This window comes from Centruroides sculpturatus, unplaced genomic scaffold (genome assembly GCF_000671375.1).
Source record: "Centruroides sculpturatus isolate CEXI.00-Female unplaced genomic scaffold, Cexi_2.0 scaffold422, whole genome shotgun sequence".
Lineage (NCBI taxonomy): Eukaryota > Metazoa > Arthropoda > Arachnida > Scorpiones > Buthidae > Centruroides > Centruroides sculpturatus.
In genome coordinates, this window is record NW_019384777.1 from 35,637 (window position 1) to 58,905 (window position 23,269).

Sequence of the window (23,269 nt, forward strand, 5' to 3'; positions counted from 1 at the left end):
TGATATTTCGTAATGGATCCAAACTTGCAAAAAAAAGCACATCATTTTCGATGAACAAAGTACAATTAGAGATAGTACAAGAGATAAAATTTTTGGGAATTATACTGACCCCTACAATAACTTTTGAAAAGCAATATAAAAAAGTCGTTCACAAATCAAACTGTCTGATTAATAATATGATGAAACTTTGTACACATATTAAGCTTAAAAATATATTTAGTCATTTTAGACTATTTACTTCTATAATTTTTAATGCGATATCCTACGCCTCACCTATTTGGAGTCTAACCAATTATAAGAAACTTGAATCCATTCAAAATAAGTTTATTCGAAAATTGTTTACATTGGAATACAATATTGCTGGTTATGCTCTTAGAATTGAACTCAGCAGATTTAGATTGGCTCCTTTTTTTATCAAAAGATTCGTTAATTTTCTATATAAGATCAGAGACAATAATAATCTTTCAACAAAACTATTATATTTGCTGTATAAAAAAATGTGTCAAAAACCCCAAAAAAATACCTGGATTAGTCAAATGAAGAACATAATCAATGAATACGGAGTTTCTATATCTCCAATACTAGAAAATTCAGAAATTAGCGACCTTATAAGAAAACAACTTATACATAATGCATTGGAAATCTCATTAGCTCAAGATATTGAAGAAATACACAAGAGAAGAGAGCCTAAATGGTATAAAATATTGCTAAATTACCCTTTCAATAACAATTATATACTATCTAATATGTCGTTTACAGTCAAGAAGTTTTTCATTCAACTAAGATTAAATAGCAATATGATTTTAATTAATAATAGAATATATGAAATTTCCAAAAGTAATTGCCCAAGATGTCAGGAATTATTTACAAAATATCACGTTTTCTGCGAATGTAAAACAGGCTACGATCTAAGAATTAAAATGGATTTGAAACAATTAAATTTCATCACAGAAGAAAATCAAATGTATTGTTTCTTCCAGGGTGCAAATATTGCTATGATTTATAAATTATATAATTATATAAAAACCTTTTGTAATCAATCCTAAAAGGATAAATGAAATTGAATTGACCTGACATTGTATATAGTAATACTAACTGATACACATTGGAATGTATAATCGTGACTATGATCAATGTCCATTCTATGTTATAACTCCCTGTAATAACAGGCTTTTGCCTAATATGACTAATAAATGAATTATTATTATTATTATTATAAAATTACAAAATGTAAATATAAAATATTTTTAAAAATTGCTCAAATGACACTTTAAAAATAAATAAAAAATTTAACAGATTATTTAATTCTGTAAATAAATAGATATATAAAATTTCTTTGAAATCTTTAAATTTTATTTGAATATTAAAAAATTATCAGTAATTATTTTTTAATTCTAATTTTTATTTTATTAAAATATCTGTAAAACCAATTTATAATTAATTATTAAATTTTTTTAAAGTAGAAAATGAAAAATAATTTATAATTGTTTTTACTTTCCCAGCTGTTATATGTAACGGGGAAAGTATGGCGACCGATCAAAAATGACCCCCCCCTTAAGATTTTTACATTTTTTGACTCAGAACATCTTAGAACAGCGAGAAAAAAATTGGGGTATTTCCTGTATGTATGGATGTTAGTGTGTGGGGAGAGCACAATTTTGTTCACTCCATTTGAAGCTTAATAACTCTTGTATTTTTTCTCGAAAATTTCAGAAATTTTGCAGGGAGGTTTAGTTATTAGGGAGATTAAATTTTGGTCAGTAAAGGTCGAGGGGTGAGAGATAAAGAGGGTCGTGTGTATCTCCAATAGGATCAGACTTAATGACTTTATAAAGCACATCCCTACTCTCAAAATTAAGCTTTTTGTCATTTTATAATAGTTAAAAATATAAAAAGTTTTTAAAATAAAATATCATAACAGATGGTGCCACCAAATTTAATGCCGGCAAAGTTAAGCAACTCGTTGCTGGGTTTTTAATTTACTTATACAGTATTTTATAAATACTTAAACAAATAGTTATTTATCATCCGTTTACAAATATTAAAGGATAATGAAATGAGTTTGTAAGGATTTTACTCATTTCATGTAAACTATATTTAAGACAATAACGTTTTTACTATATGTTGAAATAAGTTTCATTTGTATAGCAATTTATACAGAACTTCACGATCGTCTATAAGAGGGTGGGAAGGAACGTATTGGAAACTTTTAATATCAGAAGAGCCCATGGCCTTCTAATTTCAGAGAACTTTTAAGAATCCATAATGGGTAGTCCTATAATAGGAGTTCTTTATGTTCAAATTTATAAATTTGAGTGTAAAATTTACAGTTGTTAATATTATTTTATTTTAAAAAATAAATAAATTCGTAACCTAATTTAACAATTGAATTATAAGTAAAAAGTTGGCTTAATATACATTTTATAATTATAATGACTTGCTATAATTCAGACTTGTTATTTTAAACTTTATATCAGTTTGTTTAATATATTAAACTTTATATTATATTAAATTTGCTTTACAGCTTCACGAAGGTGAAATTGACCTTTACAACAGTTAAGAATTATATTTAATTTATTTATCAAATTTTATAAGATAAGTTTATTAAAATATAAATAATTAATTTTTTCAAATATATTTCTTTAAATACAACTTTTTCCATCTAACTAAAGTTTACAACTAGACCTATATCGTTCACATTCATGAATTTATAAGTTTAAAATTTAGAATAAAATCGTATTTTTTTTTAAGTTCATGGAATTATAAGTAATTTGTTAATATTAATTAACGTAAAATTAAAAAAAATAATAAAATAAAATCTAAAAAATAATTTTTCTAAGATTATAAACAGAATAGCTCAAAAGTCAGTTTACAAAAGTTTACAAAAAATTGTTTAAATGAGATTTTTAAATAATCGTAAACAATTTTTGGTTAACAGATTTTTGGTTAATTTTTATCCTGTACATAATATAATGTAATGACAAAATTTTAATTATATATATATTTTTAAATAAATTTCATTCAGTTGTAATTAAATAAAATTTTAAAATTATATAATAATGTATTGAAATTTATATTATTTTTAATATTTATTTTATTATTACATAATGAAAGACAATGTTTGTTATTTGGGTGGTCTTACATTTCTTAAGAATGCTTCAAGGCATGTAAGATCTCCCAAATAACAAACAACAGAGAATATAACGAATATATAATATAATATAATTTTATATATATTTTTGATATATAATATAGATTTATAGATATATTTTAATAGATTTTTTTTATGTATAAGAAATTAAAAATATACTTTAGGCTTATTTTTTCTAATTATTTGACTTCACATGGCATGTGTTTTTGATTCCGATATATAAGAAAAAATGCATTATTTTATTGTTAAAAAAGAAATGTTTTTTATTTATTTTATAAATTACCTTTCAATATTATATACTCTAATAATGGGCAATTAACAAAATCATATTATATAAAAAATAATATGGATTATCTTGTATATTTAGGGGAGATCGGGGCAAGATCGGCATGTTAAGCTTTACTTAAATTTTGTGTAATAAATACTGCTGTAAACTGAAAAAAAAACTTTGCATATTGTCTATTGGAATGTTACCTTACTATAGAACTGGTTAAAATCAGTTTGGAAATAAAAATAATTAAAATAATTACAACTTTACAAGAAGAGAGAAATTGACGAAGTTGCCCCGGGTATAGGGGCAAGATCGGCAACTNTGCGAATGTAAAACAGGCTACGATCTAAGAATTAAAATGGATTTGAAACAATTAAATTTCATCACAGAAGAAAATCAAATGTATTGTTTCTTCCAGGGTGCAAATATTGCTATGATTTATAAATTATATAATTATATAAAAACCTTTTGTAATCAATCCTAAAAGGATAAATGAAATTGAATTGACCTGACATTGTATATAGTAATACTAACTGATACACATTGGAATGTATAATCGTGACTATGATCAATGTCCATTCTATGTTATAACTCCCTGTAATAACAGGCTTTTGCCTAATATGACTAATAAATGAATTATTATTATTATTATTATAAAATTACAAAATGTAAATATAAAATATTTTTAAAAATTGCTCAAATGACACTTTAAAAATAAATAAAAAATTTAACAGATTATTTAATTCTGTAAATAAATAGATATATAAAATTTCTTTGAAATCTTTAAATTTTATTTGAATATTAAAAAATTATCAGTAATTATTTTTTAATTCTAATTTTTATTTTATTAAAATATCTGTAAAACCAATTTATAATTAATTATTAAATTTTTTTAAAGTAGAAAATGAAAAATAATTTATAATTGTTTTTACTTTCCCAGCTGTTATATGTAACGGGGAAAGTATGGCGACCGATCAAAAATGACCCCCCCCTTAAGATTTTTACATTTTTTGACTCAGAACATCTTAGAACAGCGAGAAAAAAATTGGGGTATTTCCTGTATGTATGGATGTTAGTGTGTGGGGAGAGCACAATTTTGTTCACTCCATTTGAAGCTTAATAACTCTTGTATTTTTTCTCGAAAATTTCAGAAATTTTGCAGGGAGGTTTAGTTATTAGGGAGATTAAATTTTGGTCAGTAAAGGTCGAGGGGTGAGAGATAAAGAGGGTCGTGTGTATCTCCAATAGGATCAGACTTAATGACTTTATAAAGCACATCCCTACTCTCAAAATTAAGCTTTTTGTCATTTTATAATAGTTAAAAATATAACAAGTTTTTAACAATAAAATATCATAACATATGACACCACAAAATGTTGCCAGGAAAGTTAAGCAACTCATTATTGAATTTTCCTATCCATAGCAACCAACACTATTGCAAGCCAGGCTACCTGATAACTTTTGACTGCTATAATATGCTAGTCAATTGCATTGGCAAATCAATCAATCAATCTTCAAGAAAATTCAATGTTTAGCTATCTTAACAATATATCTAAGAAAAATTTCTTTAGAATACTAAAATATGATTATCTTTATTTTATCAAAATATTTTCTAGAATTATAAAGAAATCATTTCTGTAGACTTTGTTTTAAAATTTTAAAATTGTTAAATGATTTGAAATATTAATATCTTAATATTCAAACAAACTGTAATTATAAACTTTTGAAAATAAGATAACTTTTTAGCATTTCAAAATATCAATTTTACACTGTATTAATAATTATACAAATTAGACTACTTATGATACTCTTATGATAAATCATATTTTTAAAATGCAATTAACTTACCATTCGATCCAAAAAACTGACAAAGTCACCATGGTTTTTACAAAAATCTTTTTGCCTTCCTTCTGGAAACTTTTTAGTATTCCATAATTTGGCTAAATGTTTTGATCCATAAAGAGAATCATCTTTACTCCAGCGCTGGAAGGCTTCTTCACCATCAAAAAATATCATTTGAAGTGTAAGTATATCTTTCTGTAATAAATATTAACATATTTAATAAATAAAAGGTTTTTGATCTTAATTTGAAAAATAAATATATTAAAAGATACTTAAAAAAGACAACTGAAAAATTAAATTTATTAATTATAATTTAAATCTATCTACAAATTCATTCCTATTAGTTTTACAAAATAAAATTAATTTTCATATTTATCAGATTCAAAAATACTGTAAAGAAAATAAATAATGTAAAATTTATGTAAATGTTTCCAGACAATAAAATTATTCAGAATGTATTCAAATGTTCCATTAAAAGAACAAGTTCACGCAAAATATGCAGGCTTCATAGATACAATAATAACATGGGATTGCTTCTGCTGCAGTTTAACCATCATGGACAGTTTGTTACAGTTTTAACTGTGTGATACTGAAGGTTAGTTCACACTGAGAGAATAGCAAGAGCAAATAAAAAAAAACAAAAAGCAATTTTTATTTGCTTAGTGAAATTGATCCACACAACCAAAAGCAAAAAGAAACTGAATTTTAAGCAGCCAATCATTTGCAAGCAAGAGAAAATGTGATCTCGAAAAACAAAATGGCTGCTTCCAATATTCTGTTGTTAACCATGTCTGTTTATTTATTGAGAAAAATAAAGATACATCAAAAAGAAAACAATTCTGAGTGAATGGAATATTAAAAAACCATAAATTACAACATCTACTCTATTGAGTGAGAAAGTTTCTGTAGCCATCTTGAAAACAACAAGAACTACACAACAACTAACAGGAATATGATTGGTGGCAAAAAAGCTTGACAGTTCTGAACTTCAAAACAATTCATGAAATAGTAAAATTTGCTGGAAACAACGTCATCTGTAGACTACTATTCCTGGTGTTGAGTTTCACAACAAATTGTTTAAAGGAAGCTTCAAAAAGCAATCTTTTTGTCAGATGCCCAATATGTTGTGTTCCATTGACCTCTACACACAAAAGAGTTTGTTTAAGGTAGTGTCAACAACATTGCATTGGACTTTCAATGACTGTCAATATTCTGTTCATTGTCCAGATATAGTTTACAGAATGATTCTTGACAAATTACAATATAGAGAAAGTAGGAAACTCAATACAATAGCACTGAAAAATTAAATTTATCAATTATAGAACATTGTGGAACATTGTGGAAACAGACCAGTTTTCAGGTGATGATATGATCTGTAGTGGAATTTATGCTTAATGGCCATACTGAATACCACATTTTTGGTTNATTTATATCATTGATTGTTTGTTGTATGTAAAAATAGACCTACTTGAATATGCAAGTTGCCATTTATAGCATACAAGTAGACCTACATGATATAAATTATTTATTAAACTATGTAATAATACTGTAGTTACATATTAATAGATATAAAGTATTATGTAATATGTTAAATATGTATAGTAGTATAACTTTACGTATTTAAATGTTAAGGAATTAATTAATACTTTTGTAATAAATAACAATATTTAATTAACACTAATTAGTAAACAGTAATTATAATAAGTATTTTGCGTAACGTGATATCACATATTAATATGTTAAATATGCAATGCTTATGTAAAATTAGTGCATATAATTAAAATATTGGGCTATTCCGGAAAGAGTCTGTTGTGTTTAATATCCATTAAGATTTGGAACAGAGAATGAAGGTCAAAATGTGAGAGAAGCAAAGTTTTGAATTGTTAATGAGGGCGTGACATTTGTTTTGTCACACCAGAAAATTTTAAAGGCGTCTTATGTTTAACTTCCTGGATTTTATAAATTTACAAATGTAAAATTTATGGGCAAAATAAAGAAAAAACTGTTGTCAATCTATTTATTTTTAAATTTCTGTTTGTGGCATATTCACATAATATTAATAATTTAATTATAAAAATTAAATATAGATTATATAATCACTACTGATATGGTCAAGTGATAACAACATTGATTGCATGATAGAGTAATACTTTAAGAATTGTATTGGTTTGAAATATTTTATTATGCTAATAGTATTTATTATATAAAATATAATTGTTCTATATAAGATAATATTTAATTATTTTTGTTTATTAATCTAAACTTAAACCATAAAATTTTATGTTTATGTATATACATAAATTTTAATGGTTTAAATGACTAATTTTTAAAATTATTAATATTTTTATATTTACAAATCAATGTTAATAGCAATATATACAGTGTATATTTTACAATTTCTCATTTCTTCTTTAAATTTATTATATTTTATTAATAAGCTTTAATATTTATATGATATTTGCATTATTATTTAAGATTAATATATATTAATTCTTTGAGAATATTTAAAAAAATTCTTTAAAACAATTCTTAATAACAAAAATTATAATAAAACAATCTTTATAACTTCATTTATTTAAACAGTGTAGAAAAAGTACAATAATTTAAGTTGATTAATTGGTATACTATGCTAAAATCATACAATACTTAATATAAACTCAGGTAGAGACTCCGTGGTGGCCATTTGGATTAATCCTCAGAGGAGCTTAAAATTTCGGTTTTTATGTTAGAAAAAAAGATCAATAATTATATATATTAAGATTAATTTTAATAAATATTCAAAATACATTTTTTTATTTGTTTTATCAATTTAATCAAATATTTTTACGCATTTTTGGACAGATGGATGTTCTAGTCTTATGATTGGCCAGTGTCTCATCATGTTCCTCTCAGAATTGTTACTGTAATAATATAATAAGTACGCAAAAACTTAAGTACGTAATATAACAAATATTGCGTACTTAAAATTTATAAATATTTCTATATTTATGTTTTGTTTTATTTTATGGATAATTTATATTCTAAATTTTGAAAAAAAAATTGTTAATTTTTCACAATGATTCATAGATAAATTATAATTATTTCAAACATAAATATTCAATATTTTCAAAAGATTTAAAATAAATAAACAAATATTTAGTACAAGTAAAGATTAATTATTTTTATACAGTTTTTGAAATAATAATTAGAATAAGTATATGAGTTATCTTTTAGTTGTTACATTATTTATATTTATTTAAAATATAAAGGTCATATGAATATAAATGTCAATATTTTAAGAACAAACTGGGACAAAATTTAACTGTTATAATTTTAAATAAATAATGAAAATGTATTAAAATGCATCTATTTATATTTTGACACTAAAATGTAAAATTAAATATTATTTGAAATGTATTAAGGATGTCCATATAGATCACGAATATTTACTAAACATGTTTGAGACAGCCGCATTTAAAAAGTCAACAGATGTAAGATGCGGTGATGTGGCCTCATAACGTAATACTATGATGTTAATTCTGACAATGTTACATCTCCATGTTGTCAGTCAGAATAAGTTTATTTACAGCTTGGACGTAACTCAATTCATTGTAAAATAATATTTTTATTGTTTTTGAAAGAGTATAATGATACTAAGCTTTATATATATATCTGACCATAGGTTATAAATACATGTATATATATGTATACTTATTTTTAACCTTAACCTTCGAAAGCCTCACGTACCGCGCTTTAACCACACCATGTTAATAATGTATACAAGATTTTCATTTAAATCGGCGACAATAAGATATATTAATGTTTATTTTATACGATACTCCAATATTACGATATCTTATTTATAAATTATTTAATAAATAACAATAAAATTAAGCTTTTCAGTTGATTAACGGCATTTATCTATCTTCTCTAAACAATCTTTAAGATATTGTTGCTTTCAATCGAATTGTTTTTCATATGTTTATTAATTAAAATTTATATAAATATATTGTAAAATTTATGTTATTGTGAGATAATTTCTCTTGAACAGTTTTATTGTTGAAATTGTTTTAATTACAACATTAGCGACAAATTTTATAAAAAGCTTTTCTTGAGAAACGTTATTTCTCTTACGTTGTGCTTATTTTGAATATATTTTTAACTATTACTTTTTCATAATGCTAACAATTAAATCTAAATATATTTTTCTAGTTTTTTGTAAAAGGTTCAAATGAAATAGAAGTTGCGTGACAACTTTAATTGTATAAATAGGCCATCGCTTCTGAAATTTTTAACATTGATGTTCCACACGGATACGCACGTGAAGATTTTAGTTGCATTTTTGATAATATTGCATATCGCTACATCATCATCATCCTCTTACGTATAATTTTATTCAACAATAGATATTTTCTTCTATGTAGAAAATTGTTGTCTTTCTTAATTTGCATTTTTTCTTAAGTGCTACACGTTACACTTACAAAACACGTTCTACACTCCAATGATTGACTGAAGAATTGCAAAATCACTTACTTATACAATGATAATACAATTTTCAACTCTCTATTTCCACGACAGGATGCATTTCGAGTACGTTGCCCCTCTTTTGTATTTTAAATTAATAGAGGTTTTCCAATTAAATATTACCCTTCATCAGTCGTCCACTTTAAATCAAGAGTGAGTCTTCATCCAACTGTGAAGAACAATTAAATATTTCCCTTTATCAGTTGTCTGTTTTAAATGTAGAGACAACTATTATGCCCGACATGCATATGGTAATGGAAATAAAACGTTGGAAATTGTATTATTAGTTAATTAAACTTGAGGCATAGAACATGTTTCACAGTCTCCGAGGAATTTTTTTGGGCAGTTTTCCCGAATATGTCGGCTTGGCCATCCGGTTCGAGGTATTCTGTCCGAATGGCCGAAGCGGTTAAAGCGTCAGCCAACCACTCTGGGGAATCCGGATGATCGAAAAATCCTGGAATTTTTCAGTGATGGTCTGTATCGTATTTGACAGTCTCCGTCCTTCTTCTGAATGCTCCATTGTGAGCCTAGTCAAGTCAACAAAGGGTATGACTATAAAACCCTCTTAGCTTCCAAAAGCCCTGTTAGTGTCCGTAGAATGGCGAGAAAAAATTATAAAATATTTTAAGATAAATAAAATTTAAGTTATAAAAATTATTTCAATTTTAATATTTCGAATTTAAAATTTGTTGAACATAAAAATAGATTTAATATTGGAGCTAATTTGTTAAATATTCTTGGCTCTTATATTAAACTCATCACTTATATTTTATCAGTTTATAAAATTAGATTTTTAAGATATAGAATATATATTCTTATAATCATAATTAACTTTATAAAGAAATATTTTAGAAGGTTTTAAAAATTTCTTTAAAGTATTTAATAATAATTATATTATTACAGAATATTTTTATATATTTTAAATGAATTAATTCATTTAAAATATTTTTATTAACTATTACTGTTATAATTAAATAGATCTTTTAAAATATTAACAAGTACTGCAATAATTTATTGCATTTTATAATTTAGAATTATTTGATAATAAATTTCTTCATTTCCTTACAAAGCATTATTTTTTAAATTGAAGCATATAATTATTACAATATCACATAATATAATTGAAATAAGGAAAATGTTATCAAATATAATNAAGAATAAAAATTTTAATTATCTCGAATATAAATAATAATTAGCTATTTTCGTTATATATATCATTATTATATAAATTTATGTATCAAAATTTAAAATTTTATAATTTTTTTAAACACTGCATAACACTAATATCTAAATTAACACTTTTCAGTGTAAAACATTATAAATTAACTTAGCATTCTATAATATTTTAAAATAAAACTGCTTATTATTACATATAAAAATAAATAATATTTTTTTAAAACACCGTGAAATTTCTATCTATAATCTTCAGCAAATAATGGAACATAAACTTTTTCTTTGAATTCCAATATTTGCTTTGAATTTCTTTTAAAGAAAAATAAATTTAGAGAACAAATAAGAATGTCTTATTTTTATAACGATTATTTATTATTTATTATATATATATAATATAAAACTATTATTAATAGTAATAAAATGAAGTAAATTATACAATAACCATTTAATTAAATTACACATGCTGCGAAAAATATAATAAAGAAAATCACCTGCTGATTCCTGAAGCTGCGATTATGCAAATATGAAGAAGTCATCTTTAACCAGATTGTGTCTTTTATATATCACGTCAAAACACCTTTCACATTTTCCAGTGATGGTTTTATTACTTCGACGAAATTATAATAAAACGACGTAAATAATAGCCTACCTATATTGTCGATATATTAAGCGTATGTGCTTCTATTCAGCCAAGAGTAAAAGGAAATGTTGTAAACTGACAAGTTTCTTCACTATACTACTTTAAATCAACCGTAACACCTTAGCAAAAGAGGAGTGTAAATATTGAACTCTGCTAACTAGATCACAGGAAAAGATAGCAGCAACACTATCTTTTCAATATTAAAAAATCGTTCGTATGCGAAACTTCAAAAATTTTATACCAAAAATAGTCAAATGTTTGCACGAAATTAATACAATTTCTATCATTTTCAAAAATAAATAAACAAACGTGCAGAAAAACCGTTTTATGAAAAACAGATCGAAGCGTTCGGAATCTTTCTGCCTGCATATCGCATCCATTAGGCTTACAATCATATAAATAATATAATATACCTACATATAATTTTTGACTAGGTTTTAACAGGATGCATTTCTGCAAAAGCCTTTGTACTAAAGAAGATTTTATGTTCCGAAATTACGATACATGAAATCAGATGGGATTTTCGACATTAACCAGGGACAATGCACTTATAGAACAAATGTCGTGGGTGACTGTGACCTAGTGACACACTCCTGCACACACATATAGCACTGATGCATGATGGGAAATGGATGCGTCTGTACAGAATAGGACTTTAACCGAATCATCATAATCCATTTTATTTTATTGCCAAAAGAAATGTAACCTCGTCAGAAATATCTCACAGACCAAGTACATGCAGTGATTTTTATACATAAAATCTATTTTATTTAATGTTCTTCTTTTGTTTATTTGTTGTGAATTAAGTTTAATGGCACAAAAATATCATGTGTTGCACTGAGCCAAATGCCAAGTGTACTTCACAATATTTCCGTTATCAATTGCTTTAGGAGTTTACATTGTTTTCTACCAAGAAGAAGTAATACTCTGCATTCTATCTCTTAATAGAAAATAGCATATGTTTATGCGTATCTGAGGTTCCTAAAACGAGATGCCCTAAGCTAATCTTAGGTTATGTATGTTTAAGATAGTTACTGAACCATATATTATACAGATTTGAAAAACTAATTTAAATTCATTGCTTGAAAATGATAATAAGTTATAAAAAGATAAAAGATCTACTGAAATTATACAATTGTTTGTGTATCCTGTATACCACACTTTCTCTCACACACAATCAAACGTCGATGCAGCGCTCTCCTAAATAGTGCCACTTTCATAAAGCTCTATTTGAATAATTTTGAATGGATTTTCCCCATAAATATGAAATACAGAAACCTTCAGGATCTGTTTATTATTATATCAAATCACTTGATTTCCATATTGCAACTTAAATTTGTATATTAAAGATCTGATTTCTATACATAATTCTTATCGTTTGAGATGCTTCAATTTATATCCAAATTTGATTTAATGACAATTTATGAGGCAAACTAATGGTAATTCTAAATCAAAGTTTGATTGTATATCAATTGAATAAATAAAAATGTCAGAATAAATATTTTATAACTATCTTTAGGCTGAATGATACTACATTAATATGAAATCTTTCTTAATTTTTCAAATTGCAGTTGGCCCAAATAAGTAAAATATACAATAAGATTATTAATACTTTTTTTAGCAATTTTATTATTTTAGCACATATAAGTGAGAACTTTTATGTGCTGTTATTATTCATCAAATTATTCAATGTGAAATTTATAAAAGTTAAGAAATTTTAAAATAATATGATCTGCAATTCGAATTGGGTCAATGTTGTAAGTTCAACGTTGAACATTCTAATTACTAATCGACGTATAATAACGCTGTGACGTGGCCGGGGTTCCGTGGAGTCAGGTCCTCACTCTTAGGTATTCAAAATTTATTTTAATTAATAATTAACATACATTTATGCATTTATTTTAATTTTTTCGTATTTCTATGCGGCGAATTTATGACAAAGTAAAACATTACTATATCGGAAACTTTATTAAATAAATTTTCGGCAAGTCCAAATAATGAGATTTTAATCTTATGTAAATACCGGTTATTCTATTGATGTATTATTAAATAAATAAGCAGTATAAGTATTTTTTTTTTCAAAAATCTTAATATTTTATTTTATTTTTGAAATTGGCTGATTTCAAATCTAAATGAGTAAATTTATTATAATGTCTTTTATTTAGAAAAATCAGATTATTAATGTTAAATTTTTCCAGGTTTTGTTTCAACAAGATGCTGCAAGATACAATTTTGCTACAATTTGTTTTTCAATTTTCTATTTCATATGTCATAGAATAAAACTAAATTAATTGCACTTTAAATTTCTTGATAGTCTATATTATTTTATTCTTAAATCTTAACCTAACATTAGAAAATCATTTAAACTCATAGAGCACTAAATGTAAAATTAAAAAATTCATGTAATAATAAGAACGTATGAAAGAAATCACAGAACGTAAAGGGTCTAATATGATTGTAAAAAGAGCCCCAACTATGTATCGAATTTTAAGAAACGATAAGGATAGATTAGAAACGGAAGAAATGGCAGATGTGTACAGGGTGCTATATGAAAACATGCAGTTGAGGATAGACAAGGATTACATCGGTGTCACCACAAGGAACTTAAAAATTAGACTTAAAGAACACCAATATAATGTAGGAAAGGGATGTGATAACACGATACTCTCCAGGATGGCGCAGACTGAAGGCTCGGTGATAAAATGGGAAGAGACAAACATCATTAAGCCGGTACACTCCCCTACATTGGCACAGAAAGCTGAAAAAATTGAAATATACTAAGCAGATTGAAGGATAAGTGAATTAATGCAGAGATGCCGACAGCTTAGCAACGGCATGGAACTGCATTGTACATAATAAGTTTTTTAGAAGGTCATAATTGCCTCATTTCTACTGTATTTTTTATATATTTTTGAGTTATTTATTTTACATTTTACTGTTATTCGTTATTTATATTAATTTTTAGGATTTTTGGCTTTATATTCAAATATTTAAACGTAGTTATATACTTTTCTGTGTTTTATTTTCGAACGATATTTAACGGTCAAATATGTTCCAAGAAAGATTAGCCTGAAGATGGCCTATTAGACTAAGTTGAAAACGTCTGCTAAATATAAGCGAATCCCAGCAATCTAAAAAGTATTTGTTGATTTATTTTAAATTATTCTGCTGAGTTTAATGAAGATAAAATTCTTTAAACTAATTTGGAACAGTTGCATATTATTTTCCACGGTTCAGTTATTTCATTTCCACACAAATGAATACGCTACAAGTCACAGTTGTGACGGTGAAAATGCTCTAGGGGCGGACAATCCGGACATTAGTCCGGGGTGGCAAATCTATAGGGTGGCATTTTGGTTGTGAATGTGACAAAATATTTATAAGTTAAATACTTTATTAATCGGAATTTATATATGTCGATTTTTTTTTCTGTAGCTAAAATTACCATGCAATTTATATTTCGTATTTATTATTTTTGCCTAAAAGCTAAGAAAATATTTGCATTCCTTAATTCTGAAGAAAACAACCATAAAAGAGGGCTTTTGGGCAAAAAAGGAAAGCATAAGCATCAATGTTAAATTTTATCCCAAACCTTAGTGTTACCTTAAGAATACTGCCGATCATACCAATAACTGTAGCTAGTGGAAGAAAGAAGTTTCTCTAAATAAAAATTAATTAAAAACTTTTTACGTTCCTAGTTTTTGTAGGATATAAGGTTTTTGTTTGATTGTACAATAATACATTTTTGTAATACTGTATTAAAAATGCATCTAGTTAACAATTTGTAACTAAATACAATTTTTAATTTTTACTGTTTTGTACTAATTTGATTACATGTTTGTAATCAAATTAGTTTGTACTAATTTTATATTACATGTTTCTTTCTAAATAAATTTAAGAGGCAGCAATTTGTCTTTTTTTTTCCGACATAAATGCTTGAGCGGGCGTTGAGTATAGATCAGTGCTTACTTTACAAAATTGATAGAATCGTAATAAAGACTATTAAATAATTAATTGTTTTATTATTGCAAAGTTCTAGAGTTTGAATTGTTTGCTTATCAAATAATTTACAAATTGAAATTTGAAAAATTGAGTTTTCCAGAAAGACAAGCAAAAACATAATAACTGAAACTTTTTGGCAATGTATTGGAATAATGCAAACATAATATATTGAACAAAAGCGGAAACAAATTTTAACAGGAGGATTTTATTTGGAACAGGAGGGTTTCTTAAAAAGGCTAATCCCATTTTAAAATTAAACAGAAGTCTCATTTAGATTTCTTTTTAACTTACAATAAAGTACTTTATTTTAAAACGGCTAACTGACTTTTGGACCATCTTATACATAGTAAAATCAATGGAATTTTATCATTGAATACTTTCACTACTTAGAATAATAAAGAGTTATATACAAGACTGTGCGCACCGGAGTTTTGAGGGTTTAATCCTCTCCCTTTAAAAAAATTATAAAATAAAATAAAATAAATAATAAAAAAATCTGTATCCTCTGCAGTAAAAATGAATAAACTGTGAAATGTGTTTCCAATTTTTATATAAAAGTATTACGGCCATACAAATATATAATAAGAAATAATAAACATAAATTATTGAGCAAATCGGCTTATTTTTCAAAGTTCGACATACAAATATTAACAAGTTATAAATAAAAATAAACCGAAAAGATATTTTCCAAATCGGTTTCACCATTTATGTCATTTAATGAAGATATTCGTTTGTGTCGAATCTTACCAGGGAGGAAGATAGAACACGAGAATATCAACCAATTTTCTCGTAAGATCTTAGAAAATTGTAATTTTCTTTTAATGGATATTGTACAATACGATCGTAAGTCAGCTAGTGACAGGATAAAATCAAATCTTTCGCTATAAATTAGCTAAAAAATGTTATATCTTTAATGTAGAATTTAACTCCAAACAACTTAAACAATATTTAAAATGTATTACTCATATTTATTGTATAAAATTTTAAAAATTCTTAAATTTATAATCTGTATCGGTTAAACCAGTTACAGACAAGATAAGCTTTGACGCAAATAGTTAAATTTTTGAATCTTTTTGTCATATTAATTTGAATATATAGGTTAATACTTAGGTGAATGAAGATAATTTTGAATTATTTATTTTTAATTCAAACCACAAAAAATTGTAAAACAATCTTGTGATAATAACTTCGACGAAGTTGATATAATGGACTTGACCCCAGATTTCTTAGAAAAAATATTGAAAATTCTAAAAATAGCATAAAGAATGCTGATGAAGTAATTAAAATTATTCAAAAAATTTAATAATTACACTAAAATAAATAATTTGAAAAATTAAAAGTATCTCAACTTTACATTACAATATATCAATCACACTAACAAATAGAAGTAAAATTTACAGTAAACCCCCGCTTTACGACCAAAACAGGTTTCTTTTAAACTGTCGTAAAGCAAGCCTTATAGTTCTCATAAGTTTAGTATATATAAATTCTATTTTATCGTTTATAATGCTATTGTACAAAAATATACATCAGGATATGCAGAATTTTATACGGTTATTATAGAAGTTTATATTAGTCATGACAGAAGAATCGCAGATCAAGCAGTCGTAAAGCGAAGATTGTCTTATTTGATTTAGAAAATTAAACAGTGGAATTATCCTATTTATTCTAATGGTTTTAGTTTTTAAAGTTATCCCATTTTATAATACTATAAAAGTTTTTCAGTTTTATGTCGTATGATTCATGTGATTTGCAATCACTTTTATGTATTTTTACTTTTTTTTTTTTGTAATATTTTCCTGCATTAAATATTTTAGTCAGTGAAATGTTTAAAAACTAGTTCTACAAAACAAATCTAGAACTAACAATGAGACTAGAACAGCGCATAAACATAATTAAAATATAAATTTTTACCAATAAATATATTTTCTTTGCTAAACTTTAGAAATTATGAATTAGATTTAGAGTAATTAATTAGTTGGGAGAATAAATATAACGTTAATTATACTTTTTTTAAATATAAAAAAAATTTCTCCAATATGCATTTTTATTAATATATATTTAATTAAGAATAATTATAATTTAAAAAATTTATTAAATTTTAGATTCAATATATCTCAAAGTTACTTAAATGAAGGGCGAAACTACTGTTAAGAATAATTACTTTAATTATTTATTATTATTTGTTGTAAAAGATATTAAAGATTTATTTTAAAATTATTATTAATTATTACTAGCTTTATAAATTATTAAGCTTATTTAAGCATCATACATTATTTATTTATTTTTGGTACAAAATTCTTGTTCCTAACTTTCCAATTCATTAATGTTCAAGTCTCTTCTAACATCTTCAAGCTTTCAAGTTAATCTTTAAAACTCTTTCTAATTTTCTCGTTGCAATTTCTGTTAAAAGTAGTTTGTGCTCCTTTCATAAGCCGTCCGTATGTCATGAAATGTCCACTTTCAACCACAGTCAGTAATGTTAGGGTTTTTATAAAAATTATAGATTTTTGAGTTTTTCCTTCTCATAGAGTATCTTGGCTTGGATCAGACAGGTCCTAGGATGCAACATAATGTTTTTTTTTGGCTACTAAGATCTATATTTCAGGTTTTTTTTTATATTTATTATTTTGGTCAGTGACAAGCATGTATCTTATGTCATCACAGGTCTGATTAGTATTTATTCATATATATAAGTGAAATTATTTGAATATGCTTATTTAGCATAAGTTTCATTTAATAATTCTTAATCAGTAACGTAGCCAAGAGTTAAATTTTGTAGCAGCTAATAATATACTCTTATGCTTAATTAACTCAAATGTTAAAACAAAAAACATGTGTATCATGTAATATTTTCATAAACATTGATTTAAAAATAAAATTTTATTATTATTATTATTATTATTTTAATTAGTCTATTTCCGGGTTTCAGCTTCGTTGCTTCTCTTGGTTACGCCAGTGTTCTTAATAGTAAGAGCCTGTTAATGAAAAAATATTTGTGACGTAACTAGAATGCATTTCCAATTAATATTTATTACTTTCAACTAAAAATAATAAAAATAAATTCTAGTTTAAACAAGATTAATGACACATTATTAGTCCATTAGTTTAACATTTATGGATATAAAAAAATAACAATATTAAATTTACTATAATACTTGCTTAATTTTTGTANTTATTAATTATTACTAGCTTTATAAATTATTAAGCTTATTTAAGCATCATACATTATTTATTTATTTTTGGTACAAAATTCTTGTTCCTAACTTTCCAATTCATTAATGTTCAAGTCTCTTCTAACATCTTCAAGCTTTCAAGTTAATCTTTAAAACTCTTTCTAATTTTCTCGTTGCAATTTCTGTTAAAAGTAGTTTGTGCTCCTTTCATAAGCCGTCCGTATGTCATGAAATGTCCACTTTCAACCACAGTCAGTAATGTTAGGGTTTTTATAAAAATTATAGATTTTTGAGTTTTTCCTTCTCATAGAGTATCTTGGCTTGGATCAGACAGGTCCTAGGATGCAACATAATGTTTTTTTTTGGCTACTAAGATCTATATTTCAGGTTTTTTTTTATATTTATTATTTTGGTCAGTGACAAGCATGTATCTTATGTCATCACAGGTCTGATTAGTATTTATTCATATATATAAGTGAAATTATTTGAATATGCTTATTTAGCATAAGTTTCATTTAATAATTCTTAATCAGTAACGTAGCCAAGAGTTAAATTTTGTAGCAGCTAATAATATACTCTTATGCTTAATTAACTCAAATGTTAAAACAAAAAACATGTGTATCATGTAATATTTTCATAAACATTGATTTAAAAATAAAATTTTATTATTATTATTATTATTATTTTAATTAGTCTATTTCCGGGTTTCAGCTTCGTTGCTTCTCTTGGTTACGCCAGTGTTCTTAATAGTAAGAGCCTGTTAATGAAAAAATATTTGTGACGTAACTAGAATGCATTTCCAATTAATATTTATTACTTTCAACTAAAAATAATAAAAATAAATTCTAGTTTAAACAAGATTAATGACACATTATTAGTCCATTAGTTTAACATTTATGGATATAAAAAAATAACAATATTAAATTTACTATAATACTTGCTTAATTTTTGTTTAAAAATAATAATAAAAATAATGAATATTTTATGTTTAGATAAATATTAGTTCAGTTTAAGAGCCGATCATTATGTTTTATAAATTGTTAAATGTATTTATAATTAATTAGTGAAGTATTTTCATATTTTCCAATAATTTAAAATAAATTTCATCAATAAAGATTATAGAAAAGGCATGAATAATATTTGAACTGTTCTGAAATATGTCAAGAACAATTAAATCCTATTTAGAATTATTATTTTTTGAAAATAATTTTTATTTACAGATTTTTCTTTCTCTATATATTTCGACATTCATTCAGTTCCTTATTTCAAAATTTATTTACATTATTTTCTATATGGCATTTAATTAATGTTAATAAAACTATATTTGTTATACTTTACAATATATAATTTTCGAAATAATAGACACGCTCTATATCATACAAAATAGCAATTCGTATTGTTTCTATACGTTGAAACGTCGGAAAAAGTACTTTCTTACATTTTTAATAAAGTGATTGAGAAAGCAATCAATTGTTGACTAACAGTAAGAAATAACAAAACTTTAATTAATACAAAATGAAACTAAAAAATTCTTTTATTAAATAATAAATAACATAATTTAATTATCTCTTACATATTAAGGTATAAAATTATAATTAAATAAGTACATTTATTTAATGTAATTATGTACTAATTCTGAATAAATGCTCAAATTTTAGTAACCTTTTATTGCAATGTATAGGAATTAAAAATTTTTATCGATATTTTTATATTTCATTATTTACACACAAGGAAATATTAAATATAAATACGTAGAATATAACATTATATAATATAGACTAGATTGTGTTTAATGTACAGTACTTCGAGTCAGTAGGCAAAAAATTCTTCTTTACTCAGGTTATGTTGCGTAATTAGTTTCCAAAAAAATATTTTGTTTCTGCATTTAAAAGATTTACGACTTAAAATATTATTTTACATAGGAAATAGTTCCGTTTTTAGGTTTATTTCCCATTTTCCTTTTAGGCAAGTTTCCGTGTAAGAGAGATTTTACTGTATATAGTTCGCAAAGCTGAAAAATTAAAAACAAAAAATATTTTAAAATCTGGTTGAAACTTTATTAAAGTTGTTAAAATTTAAAGACATACCTCAATAATAAATATAAAAGTAATTAAAAAATGGAATTTTTTAGATTGTAAGCGTGACTCGCAACTTTGAACAGTTAATTGAAAACTAAGGGTAAAGTGGAAGGAGTAAACGAACGCTTACTGATATTGTACTTATGACCGACTAGGTAAAGTATCAGCAATATTACTATAAAATAATATAAATATTGTATTTTAAATATATACAATATAAAATACCGTTTTAGTAGAGGATGCGGCTCTCGCATATTTCTGTTTAGATGATATCTGGCTCCTATCATGATAAGGTTTGATCGCTCCTGATATATACAAATGAAGTATCAGTTTCAAACTTATAACATTATAAGCAGTTCTAAATGTTTTATTTTCCGCTTATATTCAAGATTTTTTCTAGAATAATGTAGGATTTTTCCTGTTATGACCATATATACTAGTATATACGTAAGATGTTACTAATAAAGTGAACTAGTCTTATAATTAATTTGGAAATGACTAAAGTAGGCGGTTCGAACTAATGATTACCAGTCATTTTAGTCATGTATAGGTTAAGAGAAACTATAAACGACTAAAAGATATATATACATACACCTTTACTAAACTTATACATACCAAATTACCTTAAATAGATACGTAACCTTCTATTAAAACCATATATATTAGTGATTATATTAGATATCCCATACTTATATAATGAAACTTTTAATTTACAGACATGTGAAATAAAAATCATAAAATTTAAATGAATTTAAATGATAAAAAAATGCTCAATCTACTTTCAAATCTACTTATACTCTTGCAATAGAAATAATAGGAAATTGTCACTTTTTATTCATTTTTTATCGAAAAAAGCAACTTCATTTGATAATGAAACACATTACATAATGAAATGCTATCAACACACCATGAATTATTAAAATGTTAATATAATTTGTGCAAAATATGACATCTGTTTTAACTAGGCTAAGATTCTGTTTGGGAGCAATGGCTCTCACAACAGGGTCAAAGGCAAGAAGGTCGCTCTATTTGCATATACAGGAGAAGGCCTACCAATATTAAAGGTAAACGTAAAAACTCTTAAATCTTCGAAAATATAATTAATGATTTACGTATGTTAAAATTGAAACATAAATCGGAAAATTTTGAAGTTAAACATGTTTAATTTATTAGACTTCTGAATTCATAATGTTTTTAATTAATTTTATATTCGAATTAAAACTTCAAATTGCATAAACCATGACAAACAAATTGTAAAAAGAAAAAGTAGTTTTATAATTTTAACTTGTAATTAGAATAAAGATAATTATAACTTTATAAAGTATAAATAAAATAATTAAATGCCTCAATGTCCTTGACTTACTAAAATATAAATTTTCGTTTACAAGTACTGTACGTATCTTCTAATATCAGGATTTATTATACTGGATTTACAGATAATGCTACAGAGTTTCACAGAAAACAATTTTTTATTTTATTTAATATACCTGTATATTAATATATAGGTATATTTAATATGTTTATTTATATAGGTATGTTTATTTAATATATATAATATATTAAATAATCATTTTATTTAATATACAGGTAAATAAATAATAAACATTAAAAATTAAAATTAAAAACAATTAAAAAAAATTAAAAACATTACAAAATATAAATAAGCATTTTATTTATATTTCATAAATGAAATAATTTATGATTATTTTATCTCTGTTTTAATTGAATTACTTATAAATATTAAAACAAACAAACTTTCCACTCTCCGCAACACGTGAATTCTTAAAGTGCATTCTTGCATTCCAAAGAAAAATTCTCGTTTTTCCTATTTAAAATGCCAAAGTCATCCCACGTTTTCAAGTGTATTTAGTATAATTTCACATACAACTTAAGCGATTAAAATAGAAAATCAAACTGTATCCATTCATCAACATGAAATTAAGTCTAAGTTAGGGAATTACAACAGGGAAAATGCATAATTATATTGATATATTTAAATTTGATATTAGTAAAGTTTTATTAAGATCTTACTTTAGACTGGTCTCAGTCATCATTGAACAGATTAAAAAGTAGAAAAAACAACAATTTAAAAAGTTAAATTAAAAAAAAAAAGAAATTTCCCTCTCAGAAAAAAATTGCCTCATCCCTAGGGGTGTTAAATTAAATTAAATCCCAAGTTAATATCTAGATATTTAATTATAATTCGTTCACACGTTAAAGTATAACGGTGTTAAATTTATTAAAAATTCATTTACACATTTAACATTCCACATAAAGTATTTATAAAATTTTATACTAATTATTTAAGTTTCTGACAGTTTTAAGGAGTTGTAAATTATTTTCTTATAATAATTTATTTTAATAATGTTATTTTAAACGGAAATGAATCTTTAAGTAATATATTTTCATAGTCATAACTATTTTAATAAC

At 24.7% G+C, this 23,269-nt stretch overlaps 1 protein-coding gene across 1 annotated transcript; it reads left to right on the top strand.

The window, feature by feature from the left end:
* The first annotated feature begins 8 nt into the window (after positions 1 to 8).
* LOC111629111 lies at positions 9 to 4,012 on the top strand. The gene is made up of 2 exons (XM_023372974.1): positions 9 to 900; positions 3,761 to 4,012. The coding sequence occupies exons 1-2, from the start codon at positions 51 to 53 to the stop codon at positions 3,904 to 3,906; spliced, it is 996 nt and encodes a 331-aa protein (XP_023228742.1). The 5' UTR covers positions 9 to 50; the 3' UTR covers positions 3,907 to 4,012.
* Positions 4,013 to 23,269: the final 19,257 nt, after the last annotated feature.

What these genes read in the sequence shown, in the direction of transcription:
- LOC111629111 (XM_023372974.1), top strand. Translation starts at nt 51, where the DNA reads ATGAACAAAGTACAATTAGAGATAGTACAAGAGATAAAATTTTTGGGA. An exon ending in TTTCTGCGAATGTAAAACAG is followed by an intron (nt 901 to 3,760) that starts GCTACGATCTAA and finishes AATGTAAAACAG; the next exon opens with GCTACGATCTAAGAATTAAA.